This window comes from Myripristis murdjan, chromosome 16 (genome assembly GCF_902150065.1).
Source record: "Myripristis murdjan chromosome 16, fMyrMur1.1, whole genome shotgun sequence".
Taxonomy (NCBI): domain Eukaryota; kingdom Metazoa; phylum Chordata; class Actinopteri; order Holocentriformes; family Holocentridae; genus Myripristis; species Myripristis murdjan.
The window spans coordinates 11,449,649-11,469,558 of NC_043995.1; the positions used below are offsets into that span (position 1 = coordinate 11,449,649).

At 41.8% G+C, this 19,910-nt stretch overlaps 1 protein-coding gene across 1 annotated transcript; it reads left to right on the plus strand.

Moving 5' to 3' along the window:
* Positions 1 to 1,266: 1,266 nt before the first annotated feature.
* pomgnt2 (protein O-linked mannose N-acetylglucosaminyltransferase 2 (beta 1,4-)) lies at positions 1,267 to 15,477 on the plus strand. Its single transcript, XM_030072949.1, has 2 exons — positions 1,267 to 1,557; positions 11,372 to 15,477. The coding sequence occupies exon 2, from the start codon at positions 11,457 to 11,459 to the stop codon at positions 13,263 to 13,265; it is 1,809 nt and encodes a 602-aa protein (XP_029928809.1). The 5' UTR covers positions 1,267 to 1,557; positions 11,372 to 11,456; the 3' UTR covers positions 13,266 to 15,477.
* The last annotated feature ends 4,433 nt before the right edge of the window (positions 15,478 to 19,910 follow it).

Consider the following 19,910-nt stretch of genomic DNA (forward strand, 5'->3'; position numbering starts at 1 on the left):
ACCTTTTTTGTAATAAGCCAGACCCAGCTGTCCACAAACTTTTGCCATGTTGCGTGAATCCATTCAGCGTTTTGCACCTTGTTGTGATAGGCCACGCCCACTGTAGCACCCCATTGGCCAATGAAAAGTTAATCTGCCCCTCTGCAGCTCATGACCAAGCCATTTTAATACTCATTTAATTAATGGATAATAATCAACCACTGGACTTGTCAACTAATTATTCAAGTGGTGCACTGGGCTCTGTCATCATTTGAGGAGTGCAAGCAGTAAGCCTGTGTCAGCTGTCAGAGACCTTGGCTCTGAACTGAATTTACATTGTTAACTCATTTGGTTTTTGACCATACTGGTTGAGAGACAAAGGCCAAGGACGATTGCTTGATTAGTTAAATGATACCAAGTGCATGGAATATTTTAGTTGTTTTTCCCTTTTCAAACTCAAAGGGGCAGTGTTGCTTTGCGTTTGACTTACCCCCGCGCGCTTACGCCCAGTTGTCAAAATGGGAATGGGGATTCTGTTTCCTTGGGGATCCACGTTTGTTTGATGGAGGGAAACTACAATAAATGTTATCTTTCTATGATGTGGCTGGTTTCATTTCTTGAGGACAACTATGACCCAGTTTCCCCATGAGGATCAATACATTTTCTCCTCATCTATTCTGCAGCTTGGTTCCTGAGGAGCTCCATGGAAAAGACTATAGGATGTAGCAGAGGTGCAAGATGGTAAAGGATCTCAGATGACATCCATTATGATCCATCTCCATTAACGTACTGTACTACCTAAAGATTAGGCAATACAGCACTTTTGATTATAATCACAACAGTACATCAAGCAATACTTTTCATTTTCATTTCATTTAGCACTCTCCAAACATGATCCTTAAACAAAACCTCATCCATCATTTATTTACCGAGCTTTTGCATGCAGCTACACACCACATATATAGAAAGCCTGACCACAAACACACACAAACACACACACACACGTCAGTCTACTACGACCTTTTAAATCACCTCATTAAACACATTCGATTGACTTACTTTTTAGTAATAGCACCTTATTTGTTGCCAAATTTCTGTTTAATGTTTTATTTGTTATTTTTTTCCCCTTCATATGTTTAACTCCATACCTCCAAGCACAGCACCTGATAAACTGTCTCCTAATCGCTGTATTACACAGTAAATGTGGCGATTAGGGAGATATGCTGTCATCGCGAGATTTGAGCGCGAGATTTGCCGCGCGGAAGGAGGAGACTGGGCAGAGCGGAGTGGAGTCGGGTGTCCAGCCAGCTGCTCCTTATCCCTGCCGTTTGACAGCTAGGCTAGCTTGTAAACAACACCAAAAAGCCCCGCTGCCTCTCCGAAAATCTAATGAATGAGTGCGCCTTTGTTTTTAGCGGTAGTCGCTGTGTCGGCGAGTGTTGTTGTTTTCCCTCCCACAGTATCTCCCCTGCTCCTCTCCAGGATCGTCTCTGCAACACACTGAGGCACTGATGTTGCCTAGCTGAGCTAACCTCTCAACTGCCTGGAGAGACAATAACATTTTCATTCAAACACAAGGTAAGAACAGTCATGCGCTGGCGTGCCTTCATTTGTTTGATTTGTCACCGAAATATGTTGCTCTGTAGATGCAACCTTTTCAACTTTGGTGCCACAGGGCTCTGCCTTTGCGGATGTGTTGATATTTCTGGGGGGAAAAAGTGTGCCAATCTGCTCCCATTTGGAGAAAGCATACAAATACTTTATTACAGATATGTTTAACAGTCTAACAAAGTGGTCCCAAATTGTATTCAATATCATGTCTATCTAAACTGCATGTCCAAAATATGCCTCGATTTTCTGTAAATGAATGTCGGGCAGCTGTGCATAGGAAGAAAAAAATGTTTCTTTTGCCCAAAATATGTATTTTGGATGAATGTCATCAACATGTACAGGTGCATGGCTTTTGCCAATATGTTGAAACAAAGCTGTTAACATGTTCCACAGTACATGTGAAATGTATTTTACACACTTGGGCGTACTCAGACATGTAGAGTTTAATGAAAGTGTAGTTAAACACTGACTTTCAGCCAGTGTTTTGTAAGATTATCATCTTCAAACCTAAAATTTGATATTATTTATTATTTCATATGCCACAGATATTTGATGTAAAGAACCTGAAAAGATGGGTGAACTCTAGTCTGTATAAAAGGGTGGGCATCAGAGTGTGAGTGAACCCACTGCGTACCTGTGTATACCCAGCTTCATCACATATCCATTACGTCCAGTGGCACGGTGCATGGCACAGAGGACCAACACGCTTTACCACTGCTGCTCTTGTAATCACTGTGTGCCGCTGGGCAGTGCCACAGCTACGATGCTTCAGTAACTGCAAAAAGAGCGATCATCAATCCACAGCCATTGACTCCTGCCTCTAAATCACTTGTCATTTTTATCCTACTGTTTTTCTTAAAAAGGTCTGTTCCACAGCAGTGACACCGGTGCTGTGACAATGAAATGCTATGGTGCTAAACTGCTGTTGTGTCACGCCTGATCAAAAATATGGGATTTATGGTCCATCATTATCAGTCTACCAGTCAGTTAATCCTCATAATGTCCTGTGCCAATATAGGTTCCATCTAAGATAAAATTATACTACTTTTTAGAAATTTATACTGGTCAGTGTTTTACAAACTATTTTCTCTATGCCCACATTTGTGCAAGATGTTTTAAATGACCCTAACAGGTTATGCACTGGTTTACTTTGTGGGCTAGTTTAACAAGATTGATGTTAAACAGCTACTAGCTTACAACATTCTCTTCAGCCCACCTTACAGACATGGAAAAATAACACAGCCGGAAGCTTCATGAAATTCGAATTATTCATTTAAGAGTTATTCAGCTTGCTTAAATCCCTCTACCATCCAAATGTAGGTCTTGACCCCAAAATTGAAGGAACATATGTACAGGCCACTGCACAGATCTCTCTCTATTAGACTGCGGCTTTTATCTGCATTTCTGCTCTTGTCCCTGAGAATAATTGAAAGCCATTCTTTGAAACTTTGCACAAAGCTGAAGGGCTGACTGGGGCAAGAAAGATGACTTTGAATCACCCTCCATGAATACTGTTGCCTTTTAAGAGGAAATTGCACAGCAGTGCCCTCTCTAAAACAGCTGATATTTTATGTACTTCCACGTCTCCTTGCCGCTGAGAGAGAGACTCACTCCCACAGCTTTCGAAATTGTCACACTGGATGCTCCCACTTAGTTGGTTTCAGTAGCTTGTCAGAAAACAGATTATGCACCATTCAGAACAATGGTCTGCTCTGACAAGTTTTGTGCTTTTGAAATCTGAAAGCAGCGAGGTGCATGATGTACGTCTGTCTAACTTTTATTTTTGATCTTTTTTTTTTTTGTTTAATAAGATACTTGTGGCTGTCGGCATTTTTGGTGGCAATTCTGTTTTTCTTGTTGAGTAAACTACTAGATCTGAACGGATTTGCTGTAGAACAACTTAAGTCCAGACGGCAGCTAGTTTTCCATCATATATTCCAAAAAATGAAATCCCATCCAACTTAAATTGAATCTCCAGTTTTGATCAGCTCATTATGGACCATGTATGCTGTAATTTGAAGACTTTTTGACAACAATAATTTATCCAAATTGTTTGCAGTACTTTTTTTCTGGACGCACTAAAGATTCAGATTTAAAATGGAGTCATTATTTTCCTCAGCATGCCTCATGTTGGAAACAGGATACAACAGCCTCATCCAAATTTGAACTGTCTATTTTAAAAAATCCTTAAAAATATAGATATAGAAGTGCAGCTCTGAAGCTGACATTTAAACAAGTCTGTCTGTGTCCTATCTTATTCATATGCTGTGGTCCTTTTGGTTACAGCAATGGGACAAAGAAGTGTTTTTTTGTGCCTTTGTCTTGTTTTGAGCTAGGGTATAATTACATAACTGACTAGTTGACATCAGTTGACATAAGAGCAACACAGTATCCTGGGATTGATGTGCACTGGAAGGTTATGAACAAGAGATTAGAGTGTCCTGCATGCATTTCTGACAAGATGGATGGATGGATATATATTTTTTTTCCTCCTCTGAGGTACTCTCCAATCACCACAGTGTCCAAAATGGATGGGAGCAGAGCTTGGGAGCTAAATCACTTTCGGATATCTTTAAGTGTGCGTCCACCCAAAGTACTCTATTTCTGTGCCTGTGTGGAATAGTGCCTGTTGTCCTGGGGCACTGCTGAAGTGCTGTGCTGCGGTGTTTTTAAAGGATGTCCTTCTCACTTTGTTCCTCTGACTCTGTCTGTCATTTACACACACACACACACACACACACACACACACACTGCAGAATGCCTGCATCAACCCTGCTATCTCACGTGCCCTCTGTTAGACAGGGAGGGACTTTAATGTGTGATACACAGTGCTGGCCTGATAATTACTGTATATGCAAGGGATTGTGGGCCACTTTGAGCATATGATTTGGAGAATGACAAAATGTTATTAACCAGCGGGCTATCAGTTCAGCAAGTAATCAGTCATAATTTGGAATGGCCGAATAAGTCAGACACATGATGTGTCTAACAGGCTAGGGGCATTTTCTGACACCCACTGCCAGTCATTCTGAAGCAGCAAGCCGATTTTTCACCGCTAAACCACAATAGAATTGCTCCATATTTTGTAACAAAACAATTGTGTGTGTGTCTGTGTGTTTGTGTGTGTCTCCCCTCTGTCCAAATGTGTTTTAGAAAGAGATGCAGAGTGAGAGAAAGGGTAAGAGACTTTGTACAGCGAGATAATGGCTGCTGGGCCATTAATTCTCCCCAGTGTCACACTGAGCACCAAGCAGCTTGATACAACCTGACAGGCCACATTTGGTCCAGGAATAAAGATGACAACGAATAGGGGCGCATCATCAGGGCCAGAAGAGATAGGCTATCAAGTGGCCGGAGGGGAGGAGGGAAAGTGGACGCACAAAGAGCAGGGTCAAAAGAGATACTGTCTCTCTAATTGGATATTTTTTGAGTCACTTTTTCCTCTTGAAGGGGTTATCAAGGGCCTCCAAGGTGATCCAATAGGGAAAGAAATATATAGAACGAGAGATGCTAAACTTCACAGAGAGAGAGAGAGAGAGCGAGAGAGAGAGAGAGAGAGAGAGAGCGAGAGAGAGAGCAGTGCGTTGCAAGGAATGATGAACACCACAGACAAAATGAACAGCAACAGCGCCTTGGCTACTGCCGCTGCTCTCCTCCCCTTCCCCCTTAGCTTTGGCTTTCCAGGATTCTCATTAAAATGCATTAGACTCTCCAGGCTGCCCCGCAGTGCCTTCCACCACATCATTGGGGTGCTTATCATCTCCAGAGCAAACAGATATGCTAACCAGTAACACTGGGGAAGCCTGCGCTTTAGTGTCAGCATCGAAGGCAGCACCGAGAGAGCGGCTGACTGACAGGTGGAGAGACAGAGTGAGACCGGTCGCGTGTAAAGGTTTTTGGAGGGGGGAATGATGTTCCTGAACCTCCAGTATCTAAGATCATGAGGAATGACATGGTCAAATAGGCAGGGCAGTTAAAGATAAGCGCCCCTGCTCATGAAGGAAACCCTTACGAAAGCCACTGTAGCATGAGATTTACAAAGCAGAGTTCATTTTATACTGATGAACTTGCACAGTGCAACCATGGGGCAAAATATCAGCCGTTAAACGCTCTGTGCTTCAATGTCATGAGGTTGGGAACACTCTTGACAAACATTATGTGACTGTCTCTGGATAAGGGAGAGTGAAAGACCCTTCCGGGGACTTCATAAATGCCATTTTCAAAACTCTTCCTGAAACAGTGCCTCTGTATGTATGGCTGCACTCAATTTTGTGCCTGATTTCCGCTGTCTTTACATAAACAGGTGTAGAAGCAGTAAACAAAAATCAGAAATCACATGAATGTTCCATGTGAAATGGCGCAGACCGCAGCCGCTGAAGTCATTCATGTCACAGGTCAATGGAAGGGTGCTTTAAATTATTGATTGGACTGTCTGCAGTCTTTTTAATGATTAGAATTTAGGTCTGTCTGTCTAGCTAATATGATGCTGCAGTGAGGCTATTGAAATGAGCAGCAGTATTGTTTTCACAAATATAGGTGGACAGACACAAAAGAGTGGAAAATACTGTTCAAAATTGATGTAATGATGTAATTATGTAGCTTCATCCTCTGACTCAGCCCCTAGGTGACAGTGGGTAGATGTGATTTATTGGACTGAATGGGATCTTGACTCAGTTCTTGACCTGTTTTGGCCGGTTGCCAGGGTGAGTGCAAAGCCCCCATTTGGCATAGTTCACGCCAGGTGCTTGAACTGACCACAACATAAAATTTTGAAATGGTTTTTCATAAAATTTAGAACGTCTGAGGCAGTAAGATCAGTAATGTGCTTGGTTTTGCTTGAGGATGGAGGGTTGAGAAGTTAATGGGAACAAGCACGCACAGGCACACACAACACCAAAAGTGTATTTTTATAGTTTCAGCCCAAAATCCTCTTGGTTGGAACAGATATCAGCTTCTAGCTCGCTGAATTTCTTTCTTTCCGGCAGCTGGAAAAAAAAAAAAACACTGCACATGTAGGTGTGCTGCCTCAAGGTTTAATGTTCAGGGAAAACTAAGTGCAGAAGTGCTGATTTGCAAAAAGGGTGTATGTGATATAACTTGCTAGATAGCTCAAAAGGTGGTTTTTAACCTGTGTGTCGAGGCACAGTGGTGTGCAGCGGAGTGTGTTCAGGTGTGGTCTTGAATTTTTATTTGAATGTAAAGAAAATCAATCTGTAGTGCATACATTTTATACTGCTCTAATTAAACTGGTCTAAGTAATCCTCCCACCCCATGCATCTATTTATGGAATTGTTTGTTTGAAAGTGATGGCCAGAACAAAGTCACATTTTGATGTGACTAGCTGCTGTTGCATCTGCATACTGTAGCAGCTGGTGTGCCTTTACATAGAAATCGTATACCTGGAGCCTTTTTTGTCTTGTGTTGTTTCAGTAAAGAAGACAACATCACTGGGCAGGGTTTCAGTTGGTCACACATAGTCATCCCTCAAGCAGCTTTTGTCTCAGCTTTAGACTTTTTCTGTTTTCCTCTCGAGGAGACAAAAGCTGATTTCATTGTAAAAAGCCAAGTGAGAATGAAAGATTTATAAAGCAGAAATGGGGGTGTGCTGTTTTCTTAGCGTAACAGAGGCCTTGGCCAGTCAGCTAGGCTGCTGTTGTTTCAGAAACATATTTTCTTGTCCGCAGTGTACACAGGCACGGGCTGGTAGGTAGTCTTTTTAGGGAATACACTGCTCTAAATCAAATGATAGTTTCATTAAGTCTAAATATTGAGGATAACAAATATGTTTGGACTGATCTCAAAGCTGATATGCGAGCACACCTTTTGGAGGTGGGTGAGTTCTGGAAAGATCGGTGGGAGCTCAGGGGACATTTGCTGCATGCAGATGGAGGAGAAGACACAATGGAGCGACAGGAGCACCGAATGAGTGGGTAACTTAAAGGAAAAAGTACTCTGAAATAGAATATAAATCTGAAACCATTCCCCAGTGTTAACATAGCCCGAGAGATGGTACCCAGCTCGCATTTTATTATATTTGGAGCTGCTGTGACCTTTTCCTAATTTGAACATTTTTATTCCTGGGAAATATCTTGGCTCACTCACTCACACCGCTGATGAGATACAAAAGCCACTTGTCTTCAAGGTCAGCATAAATTACTACCAGCTGCAGCACACACACATTCTTTATTGAGAATATAAAATATTTGTTTGTGACAGATAGTTAAGCAACCTTCATGCTGTAGGCATTCTCATTCATGATCACAGGTAATCCCTAAGCCTGTTTTAAACCTGCTTGTTCTGAATAACTTGAGTGTATTTAACAGAAAACAGGCTCATGGCAGGTTACAATCTCCAGGTCTCTGTTTGTAGCCCACAGCTTATGGTAATGCAAACGGGGGTGTGTAACAGTTTTTGCGCGCTAACTTGTCATGCAGCAGCTTTGACATTTTGAAGCTCTTGGTTTCTTGGCATGGGCAAATAGCAGTGGGCATCCACATGCATCCCTGTGGGAGCCAGTGTGCAGTGAGAGGGATTAACCAGCACCACTGGCACTGTGCGGCTAGCGCAGCTCTTGTCCTTGCGGATTGAAGGAGCAGCAGGATGTCTGCCCGATGTTAGTCTCGCTAGCAGCCTTCTCTCCACACTTCATTTCATTTCATCTTGGTTGCTGCTTCAGCACCGAGGACTCTACTATATGATGCGTATACATTCTCAGAAACTGTGCTTTCTCGGTGACATTTTGCAGTAGGAACCAGCATCGTGCTTTGTTGTATTAGCTTATTATGTGGCGTGTGACTTTTGGAAAGTGGAGACAAAGCGTTTATATGTCACTCTTCCAGACATGTATTACTGTCTCCATGAATTTACTATCCTTGCAGTTTTTGTTGGCTGCTAATCTAGATTCACTATTATCTTTTTTTTATGTCTCTCTGAGATTTCTGACTAAAAGCTCAAATACCAACACATTATTTTTATGTGATACAGCCTAAGAGATAACCGCGCCAGCCATATTGTCTTGTCCTGTCTGCAGTTTGGCCATTAAGGTCAACAGCCGGAGAGCCGTGAGGGTCAACAGCAGCACAAATTCGATTTCATTTCTACTACACTGCCGCCTTCACTATGGCCACTGGCCTCCAGTCACCATTATGTCAGGATACAGAGGGAGCAGATGACCTTTACCCACTCCTTTTGTGAAGCCTATAATAGTTCAAGCCAATTCAGGAAAGAAGTGGATTTAGTGATGATAATTCAAGCCTGACAGAAACCACTATAATGCTGCAGAAATACATAGGCTAGGTCCTAGTAGGTGCTCCAAAATCTCTGCTGCATTCATCTGCCATGCAAATGAGCTTGGCACAGTTGAAGAGGTTTAACTGTGCTTAATACACTGCATCAGATGGAAGAAAAAAGAAGAATGATGTTTTTGTTGTTGGACAGTATTTTAATAGCATGCCTTATGTGACAATGGAGCAAACATAGTCTCTATCTTTTCCTTCATTTGTTTTTAAAGCCTAATTAGTCCTTTATTCTTAATAGCACCAATACTACAGTATCCCATCATTTAATAAGATATTTCTTAAATAGTAATAAACAGATTTGCCACTCTACAATTCTACTAATTTGTTCATGCATCAACTTTCTCTGGTTTCTTTTTTGGGAAAGAGAAAAGTCATCTTTTTTTTTTAACTTTACATCTGGAAAAAAAACATTATTCCTGCAATTGTAAGCCTTTCTTCTACAGCCTGGAAATAAGTTGAGTTAAGCAAAGACATACTTGTCTACATTATTTGATAAATCTCCATTTAGTCCTCTGTGTTTAATATATACAGCATGTAGTAGGATTAACGTGCAAAAATCCTACACCCTGGTTCACTCCATATTTTAGACATGCAAAGCGCCCGCTGTGTCTGGTTAGTAAATCATAGTCTTCCATTTTTATGAGCTTAAAAAGTTTTGGTGCTCACGCAAACATTTGATAGTTCTGGGACTCCATCACAGAGTTCTCAGTGCTACATCCACCACCACGCAAGCATTCAACTCACTTTGAATCGGAAAGTAACTCACAATAAATTCAAAAAGTGTTTGATTGGTGAACTGTAATAAATATATGCTCTGTTTCAATCTTAGACCAATGCTGCTTGCATCTTTAAAAGTCAACCATTGTGCCTACATTTGTGTCCAGTAAGACCTCAGTATGATACAGTGCATTTTGGGGTCAGCTTCCAGTGTTCTTGCTTTTCTGGAGTAACTCTAGTTTACTGTATTTTGCACTTTGTATATTCCGGCTGTGTGTTCACTGCAGAGTTTGATCACAAAGACTGACCTTGTTGCCAGTGACATATTGTACTTGTTGGGATGTCAGCAATAGCCCAGGGACTCCGCGCGGCTACTGCAGAACAGAAAGGGAGAGAGGAAAAACATGAACTATGAAAAGAGAAAGACAAGGGGGCAAATGAGAAAGTGAAAGCAAAATTATGAAAACAATTAAACCACAGAGACAGTAACCAGCAATAGAAAGTGACAGTGTATAGGATAAGAGGCAGCATCAGATGACATTGATTGCAGTAACAGAAAGAGAGTGAGATAAGAAAGTTGACAGCAGGATGGAAATAGAATGAAAGGGTAAAAAGTGAAGAAAAAAAAAAAAGTGGAGACAATAGACTGGATAGCCTGTTCTCCCTGTCTATATGAATATCTGCATTATGTGTGCATGTGTACACCTAGATTCCTCTGTTGTGGATAATCTATAAAACTGAGGAGCAAATGTGCAGTTTAGCTTTGTTTGGTTTGGCCTGATTTAGTTTAGTTTTGCTTGAGGACACACTTCAGAGAAGGGAAGAGTTGCTCTGCTCTCAAAATCCCATTTTGTCACACAGTGGAGGTCACACCAAAGCATTGCCTTGAGTGCCTTTTCCCTACTCCAAGTTGTGTGTTTGTGTGTGTACATGTGTATATGTAATATGCATTGGGAAGGGAAAAGTGAGAGCAGTAATCTAACAGGCCAGTAAAAATGGAAAGTGATATTTTATCCCATGCCTTCTCATGGAAACCTTTGTTTTAAGGTAGTGAGGCTAGCCTTCAGATGGATATTTAGCATGCTAGTTGCCTCGTGTTTGCAGGCAGGCAGCTGCTGGCCACTAGCCGCTGGTTTGATTTAGAGTCTCTCAATGACTCACTTGTTCTCTCAATATGCAGATGAGTAGAGTTGAGAGCAATACTCTCTTTCCTTTCTCTCTGCCTCCTCACAATGTAATTTGTCTTGACATATCCAGGAAGGATGGGAGGAGGGGATGTGAGGTTAAGAAAATGTCTTTCTGTCTTTATTCACGGAGGTAAACAACAACTTTCTCGAAAGGCGAGTGCTCTGAATCATTTTGTGATTAATCGCTGGATTGTATTGACTACATCACTGACACTGCAGCTTTATAGACTTAAGTCCCTGCTTTTGTTGGACCACATTAGAATTCTCTCATGGCTGCTCTGCTTTGTCGTGCCTTAAAGCTTACATAAATTGTAGGTGAGCATATTGACTTTGTTTATTATGTATGTAGGGTAGCTTTATGATTTGTACATTAACATTTCTCTTCTTTTCCCTTCCCGTTCTCCTCTGCCACACTGTCCTTTCCTGCTTCTCCTCTTGTGTCCTGGATCTCTCCTCTTCTGTCCTTCTCCCTTTCATCTCGTGTGCCTACCCTTTGTTCTCTCCTCCTCCACCACCCATCCCTTTCCCCGTCCCTTTTTTTGAAACCTCTTTTCTTATGCTCCAACCTCTCCTCCCCAGTCATCGCGTGTCGGCGGATGTCTCGTTGCCTTTCCCTGAGATCGGTGGCCGGTTGGAGTTGGGAGGTGGGTCCTCAGCAGCAGTGATGCGGGCTTCAGTGGCGGGCTGCAGGATGAGCGTGGGTGCACTCCTCAATGGGCTGCTGGTGTCTGTGGTTGCAGCGCTGCTTTGGAAATATTCCATGCTGAGTGAGCATGCTGCCTTGCTGGAGGAGGAGCTGCACCTGACACGGCAGTCCCAGGAGGTCTCCCAGGCCCGCATCGACTATCATGCCGCCCTGCTGGCTCTCCAGGAGCACGGCACCCGCATGGTCTGCACTGGCAAAATGCACACCGACCGCATCTGCCGCTTTGACTACCTCTGCTACTGCTCGGAGGCAGAGGAGTTTGTGTTCTTCCACTCCAATTCCTCTGTCATGTTGCCTAACCTGGGGCCCAGACGCTTCCAGCCTGCCCTGCTGGACTTGTCCTCAGTAGAGGATCACAACACACAGTACTTCAACTTTTTGGAGCTCCCTGCTGCTGCTTTAAAGTTCATGCCCAAGCCTGTGTTCGTACCAGATGTCACATTGATTCTAAACCGGTTCAATCCCGACAACCTAATGCACGTATTCCATGATGACCTGCTCCCAGCCTTTTATACTATGAAACAGTATTCAGACTTGGATGATGAGGCCCGCTTGGTGTTTATGGAGGGTTGGGGTGAAGGTCCACACTTTGATCTCTACCGACTTCTCAGCAGCAAGCAGCCACTACTCAAAGAACAGCTAAGGAACTTTGGCAAGCTAATGTGTTTTACCAAGTCATATGTTGGCTTGTCCAAGATGACCACATGGTATCAGTATGGCTTTGTCCAACCACAGGGACCCAAAGCCAACATCCTGGTCTCAGGGAATGAGATCCGTCAGTTTGCCAAGGCTATGATGGAGAGGATGAACATCACAATGGTAGAAGAGACAGAGAAGGATGCTGGGAGCGTTGAAGAGGAGAAGGAGAAAGAGAAGAAGGATGAATACATTGTGGTGTTTAGTCGTTCATCAACAAGGTTGATTCTGAATGAAGCGGAGCTAATCATGGCTCTAGCCCAGGAATTTCAGATGAGAGTGGTTACAGTATCCTTGGAGGAACAGTCTTTCCCCAGCATCATCCAGATTATCAGCAGGGCCTCAATGTTAGTTAGTATGCATGGAGCTCAGCTTGTCACTTCACTCTTCCTCCCCAGAGGAGCTGCAGTGGTGGAGCTCTTCCCCTTTGCTGTGAACCCAGAACAGTACACTCCATATAAAACCCTTGCCTCCCTACCAGGCATGGACCTTCAGTATGTTTCCTGGAGGAACACCATGGAAGAGAACACTGTCACCCACCCAGATCGACCCTGGGAACAAGGAGGCATCACCCATTTGGAAAAGGATGAGCAAGAACGAATACTGGCAAGCAAGGATGTTCCCAGGCACCTGTGCTGCCGCAACCCAGAATGGCTCTTCCGAATCTATCAGGACACTTTGGTGGACATCCCTTCATTCCTGGAAGTCCTCAAAGAGGGCTTGAGGACCAGGCCCAACTTGAAGAAGACCAAGCTGGCCAACACAGTTCATCCAGGCCGAGTAAGAGAACCTCAGTGCCACACCTCGGTCCAAGCCACCAATGAGGCTAAACTCACAGTTTCCTGGCAGATCCCGTGGAATCTGAAATACCTGAAGGTAAGAGAGGTGAAGTATGAGGTGTGGATCCAGGAGCAGGGAGAGAACACCTACATGCCTTATATTCTTCCCCAGCAGAACTACACTTTTTCAGAGAACATTAAGCCCTTCACCACTTACCTAGTCTGGGTCAGATGTATCTTCAACAAGAACCTCTTGGGGCCCTTTGCAGACGTTCTTATGTGCAGGACCTAGTAGAAACAACTTGTCAAACTGATGCTGTGCTGTTTGCACAAATGTTTGAGTAACACATGTTCCAGACAATCACATATTGGAACAGTGGACAGTATGATTGCAGCTTGTCTAACGGGAGTTGATAAATGTGATTTGGCCTGTTTCTGTGATGAACTCTTGCACCGTGATGTTCCTATGCTTACCATAGAAGATAAGTACAGTTGTTACTTACTCATGGACAACACCGAAGAAGTCTTGAACTGTTCCACAAGGCCAGAAAAACTGGATGAATGCGCAAATGGAAACCGTATCACCTGTACCTATGAAAGGAAGTTAAGTGCTAAATACCACTTCTCTACTCATGATAATAAAATTCAAATGAACAGGTTTATTTATGTGCAAATTAATATTATATAACATGTTTTTTTAGTAGTCGTCAAAACACTGATCCCTTACCTTTTACAGTATGCAATGTAGCTTTTCTGTGGAGAGCAAGTGAGATTTTAGGATAGCAAAGTTTTATATGTGTTTTTTTTTTTTTTTTTCTGTCTTGACCAATGTCTACTGTGTGTGTGATACCCATGTGGCTTAGTTTCCTTATGGATTGCTTAATTACACCTGTATTTCCAGAATCTTGCCAAAACCAAAGTAAATTTCAAATTAGTATCAGCCAACATCAGCATAAATCATTCATTTTTTTAATGCTTTCTCATACTGCGGATCTTTTATACTCTGTTTCTATGACCCATTCAGTTTTACCCAATGTCTCACAAAAGTCTCATAATTTAAAAGGGAATAGAAGTGTATCAAAAAAATAATTGTATCTGAAAAGGTGTATTATTTGTAGCCTGAAAAATCTGTAAGCTAATAATAATTTATGTGACATTTTGTGGTGGAAGATGCTGTTCCTTCATGCCACTAGATTTGAGTAGTTCTCCCATGTAATTATGAATATAGCAAGACGAGTGTTTTTGTGTTGCTGGAGTGTCCAACCACCACTGGTTTGCATTTGTTTTACAGTGTAAATGAACTTAAATTTTCACTCACTGTTTGGCACCAATAACAACTGTAATAATTCTAATTTCTGCAGATTGTATACATCTTTTTACCCATAATATAATTAGTGTAGGCCAGTTTTATTTATTTATTTCATTTATTTATTTTTATTTATTTATTTTTTTCCATTAAAAATAGACTACATTGCTCTAAATAGCATGTGAACACAGGTCTCACTGGCACATAAATTGAGTCAGCCAGCTACTGTAATACTGTACATTTGGAGCTAAGCAGCACTGTGCTGGACCGAGGATTTCATTGCCTTGTGCAAAACCATTTTAATTAAGATAACAAGGTATGTTGCACTCTTGGATTCCACTGCCTTGTGTGAAACTCTGTTAATTAAGATAAAACTCCCAGATTTATCTCTCTTCACTTTCCCCAGAGCCCTCACAGGGTTTCTCGCTGGTAAGAACAAGTTTTTTGCCGGATTTTGAATCGGGAGAAACAAGAGAAATCCACAACCGGTTGTTGCAGTTGTTTGTGTTTTTTGCTAATGAACCGGTACTTGTTGCTAGCTAGACAGCAAACATCTTTGTTTGGGATTTTTTTTTTTTTTTCCAGAAACTGGAGCTAGAGGTGGTTATAAGTAATTGGTAGCAGGAAAAATAGCAGAGAAATGGGTCTTTGCCTACTGAGTGGCACAGTTTGATAACAATACACTGCCACCATTATGTGTTAACTCTATGTGCCATTTTTCTAATGATGTCAACTTTTCATGTACTTTATCCTCTGCCAGTTATCTACAATTATCTTTTTGTTATTGTTCTGTCTGCTGGCCAAATTCAAGGGTCTTGATTTTAGGCTACATGATGTTCTGATAACCTGCAATCTTAAAGTGGAATTTGCCATGTTTCCCTTTTTCAATTGTTTACTTCACTGATAGATTTTTATTTGATACATTAAAGTTCTCAGATGCAGTTCTGTTGTCAGTGAACATTCAAGAGATTATTTATTTTGAACCACTGTTCAGTGAGAAGAATGTGACAGTTTAGATATGTATGTGTTTGTATTGTTTGTTAGATCTATGTGTTCCCTCCTCCATCCCTTATTAGAGGAGAAATTCTATGTGTTGAGTGTCAGAAGTGAGAGTGCATAAGTCTCTGTTTTCTACATGAGCAAATAGTTGGAATTTAATTTGGATTAATTGTGATTGAATAAAGAAGCTTATTTCTTATCTGCAGAATTGCTATGTGTTTTATTAATGTCAGTTTTATTCCATCCACTCATACTATGGCTTAAATGTTGTAGATTAATCTGTCATGGATTTCCAGAAGTCAAAAAGGGTTAGAAGAGTGTTTTTGGCCTCATGAATAAATCCTATACTTGTAATAGCTGGTTGGTTTGGAGATTTTTTAAAATAAGTGATGATTGCCCTGAAGATTTCCCTGAGGGTGGAAGTTATTAAAAATGATTTTCTAGCTCATTATACAATTATTTTTGGCACAGTTTTAAAGCAAAGGCATTCAGAAAACTAAGCAGCTTCGCTATGGCTTGCATCACCAAAAATAATTAAACCTTGAGGTTTGCAAATGTGAACGACAAGGGCGTGTGGAGCGGTGGAGCTGGAGATGGACACAGGCGTCTGCAGCCCAGCCCGTGGCTTTCATCAGTGAGGTGGTGAAACATTGCATAGGGACTCTTTTAAAAGCCCTCACACAGGTGCAGGCAATCAGACCCGGACACTCTTTCGACAGCCCGACCCTATTTACAACACTTTGAAATAATAGCCTAATGTGCACTGGGATGGCTAAAAGCATCCTTGAGAAATCTCAGTGGTTTTGACCTGAATGTAATATGAGCACGAGAATGCAGTGGGCTCTATAGTGCAAGAGCTGAAGATAACAGTTTATGAGTCTGAGGGGGGCTCAGTTTACTATTATGTGAAATCAATCTGTTGTACCTAAATTGACTGAAATTATTATTAAGTTGCAGTCTCAACATGCCACCTTAGTCCCAAGCCGCTGTGTGTGGTGTTTTATAGCCAGCTGAGTGTGATACTTGAATAAGCCCTGTAGGGAAATTGTCTTTGCACTTACCTAACCCACACAGGTAGATCAGAGGCCAGGGTCAGCCGCAGCCGAGCGCTCTGAGGTATTCAGTGTCCTGCTCAACGACACTTAGGTAGTGCAAATGCTGTAAGCCCAGGTCCTCCAGCTGGAGCGCAGCCTCCCAAACCACTAGGTCACACTGATGAATGAGCTGTTCCCTGCAGCACTGCAATACCAGGTCGATGTGTTGAAGTGAATGGAGCCAGCCACTTCCTTGACTCCTGTTCCTAAAAATCTGTTAATGTGGTGTCTCCTTATGGATGATACCTCAGATGGTAAACTGATGATAAATGCTTCTCTTGAAAGAAACAAAAACCGGGCTTATAAATTGAGAATATATTACAGGCACCGTTGCCATCACCATGATCTTTCATTTCATTCTTTTGCTTATCTGCTTTTTTTTTTTTTTTTTTTTTTTTTTTTTTTACATTAAGGGTAATATGTATGTTATGTTATAGTGCATTGTTTTGTTTTGTTTTGTTTTGTTTTCTCCACATTCAAAATTGGCCAGAGGCAATTTACAGTTGCATGGAGTTGCACCTGACTTGCATGTGTCTGGACTGTGGGAGGAAAGTGACACACCTTGTCAGATTTATTGTAGTCTCAGGCACAAATGCACATATACAATGTTATGATATAATGAATGAAAAAATAAATTAAGATATACTGATTATATTTTTAGAAAAGCAATAGTTTATGCCCTTCCCACATGCCCACAGCTCCCTGTGTTAATATACCACAAATTGATGCAACTTACCAACAGGTTAATGTCATAAAGGTAAAATCTGTTACATGAATAGTGTTGACTGAGTTTACCACTACATCCTTGTATGTCCATGTATATCACTGAATCATTGTAGTCAACCTTTTTTCTCACTGGGCACAGGCGGTATTTTCTGCCCAGAAAACAACCAGAAGGAAGTGGCACAAGTGACTCCAGTTCAAAAAGCATGCAGAGTGCACAGGCAGCCAGTGCAGCACCCAGACAATTGGCGAATCTCACTGGTCAGAGCTGAGACTCGGGCTGCCTCCTCTCTTTGGATGCCATAGTGCTCTCTCTTCCCAGGGCTATTTTCTGCCAGCTTAACTGCAGAGACAAGATGCTGTGTGACAGGTGCAGATGGGCAGCGCTAGGCTAAGTGACAATGACCTTCCCAGGAGTGGGAGAGGAGGGAGCCTGCAGCGGCAGTGCTGAGAGGGGAGACAGAGGCTGGCTGTAATGTAATGGTTTGTGTGAGTGTGTGAGTGTGTGTGTGTCTGTGTGATAAGGAACACAGAATGGTGGTGGGTATGAAGAGGTAGCCGGGGGTAAGAGGAGTTAAGTGGACCTCATCTTGTGCTCTTTGACTTACATTAAACACTGTAAGCACTGTCAAGCAGACAGAGTGCTGGATATGGAGGCGACTGGGGGCTTACATGTGAACCAGCATTTTTTCTAACACTGGTCGGGATCCAAGTCGATGTGGATATGTTTTTTCACCTGACAATAATAATGGAGTGTTTTCATGAGCCTGTAGGGCGAGAAAATGTTTCCATTTCCATTTCCATCCCGAGCCTTGATTACTTGAATAGCCCCCTGGAGTTGATTCATCATCATTAGGGTCGAAATTACATGAAATCAGCCTCCCAGATGTGTACTTTTTTCCCTCCTTCACCCTCCATCAACATTTTATTAGCTTTTGTGGTAGTCACACAGGGTAGAGCGGTAGAGAGAGGAGGCTGTGACAGCATGGTACAAGCTGAATTTTTTCAAGGGTTTCAGATGTTCCACATTCGATGGGAACAAACAAATGCAGACATCCAACCGTAGACACTAAAACGAAACAAAAAAGGCATCAGATATACATGATGCACTGTGGATTGTTTGCAAATGTGCTGAGAGTGCACCCTGCAAGGAGCAGCTATCTCTCATTGATCTATATAATAAGTGCTCCTCACATTTTAATCAGTCTGTCAGTTGAATATGATCAGTTCTAATAATATTCCCTCCATGGGTCTAATTGCAATGTCATCTAAACACTTTTGAAAGGAAGGTGGTGCGGTGCAGTTTGTGCGGCTACCATCACGAGCATCAGCTCTTCTATCTCAGTCTCTATAGTCTGTATATTTTCTAACTGACTGTTGTAATCAAGTGAAATGTGAAATATGCAGCATTTGTCCAATAGTTCTGTATCATTGGATACAACCAGAACATATATGCTGCTGATCCCTCTGATGATTTACATTTTACACATTTAGGAGAAACCGATTAGAAAAAAAAAAAATTTTTATCAGGTATGTATGAAGTGTAAATGAATTCTAGACAAGCCCCTCTCGAGATTTTTTTTTTTTTGCAGGTGACAGGGTGATATGGATGGGGTAACACATCGGGGAAAATATTGCTTGGAATATGGTGGAATTATCTACAGGTCATAAAAGTTTTGGATCCTTTTCTTGTCATAATACCTAATTTCTATGTCATAGAAAAAGTGTTTATGTGGGGGATGGGAACTTATTTTGAGCTTAAAAATGTGAAGTGTTAATTTATGTACATCAATCTCTGCAGGCCCACTTGAAAAAAAAAAAAAAAATACGGCATGATCAACTTTACTTTTTTCTATTACTCTACAGTGTCGGCTAGTTCACAGGTGGAAGCTTGTATGTGCTAACATTAAAGGAAGAAAATAAAATATATAAACAATATCCAAAACATCAGACAATATCTAGTCTGATATCACAACATTGATATAATATTGATATATTACCCAGCTGTACCTCATAATATGTGGAATTATTTTATGTTTTTTTTTTTTTTTTTTAATTGGGCTTGTAAGATCCTTGAAGGGCTCAGTGACCACAAAAGCGATCCTGCCATGCTCATTCTCTTTGTCCTGCTTTGCGACATGTTGCCCTTTATTATTACTGAAGTGTCTTGTCACTTTACGGCTCTTTGGCCTTTATTCACCCTCTGCTGACCCCTGGCCTTTTCCGGGCCAACACTGAAGTTATGAATTTGCTGTCGTTGCTCAAAGGTTAAACATAAAGATGTTTCCACTGTATCAGCCGGGCACAGACAAATCTGACCTGACCAGGCGAGACATCTGGGCCTCTCACATCTCACACAGGGCTATCATTAAACAATAAACATTCAAAGCACATCCGCATAATCAAATCATCTCTTCTGAGAATACCTATCGTCACAGTTGAGCACATTTTGACAGTCACTACTTATCCTCTACTTAACCCTTCCCTGCTCTTTTCCCCAAGACTCTCATACACCTACATCAAAAGCCGAACCAAGATTTTTTTTTTTTTGTTTCCGTCATTTCAAGCACACAGGATCGGATGCAAATGTCCTTTCTACCATGATCCTAGATGAGCACGGCAGAGGCCAAATGTTCATCTGTTTTGAAACTGCAGTAGGGTTTTTCAAATGAAAATCCACCCTAAATCAAAATTCACCCACTGTGTGCTAGTCCCAAGATCAAGATCAAGGTCCCACTGTGTCAGCTGACTTTTCAATATCAGCAGGGCGGCTTTAGTCTTTGCCTCTTGACGACACTATGAAAAGTCTCGGTTC

Coding starts and splice junctions, on each gene's coding strand:
- pomgnt2 (XM_030072949.1), top strand. CDS start 11,457: ATGCGGGCTTCAGTGGCGGGCTGCAGGATGAGCGTGGGTGCACTCCTC.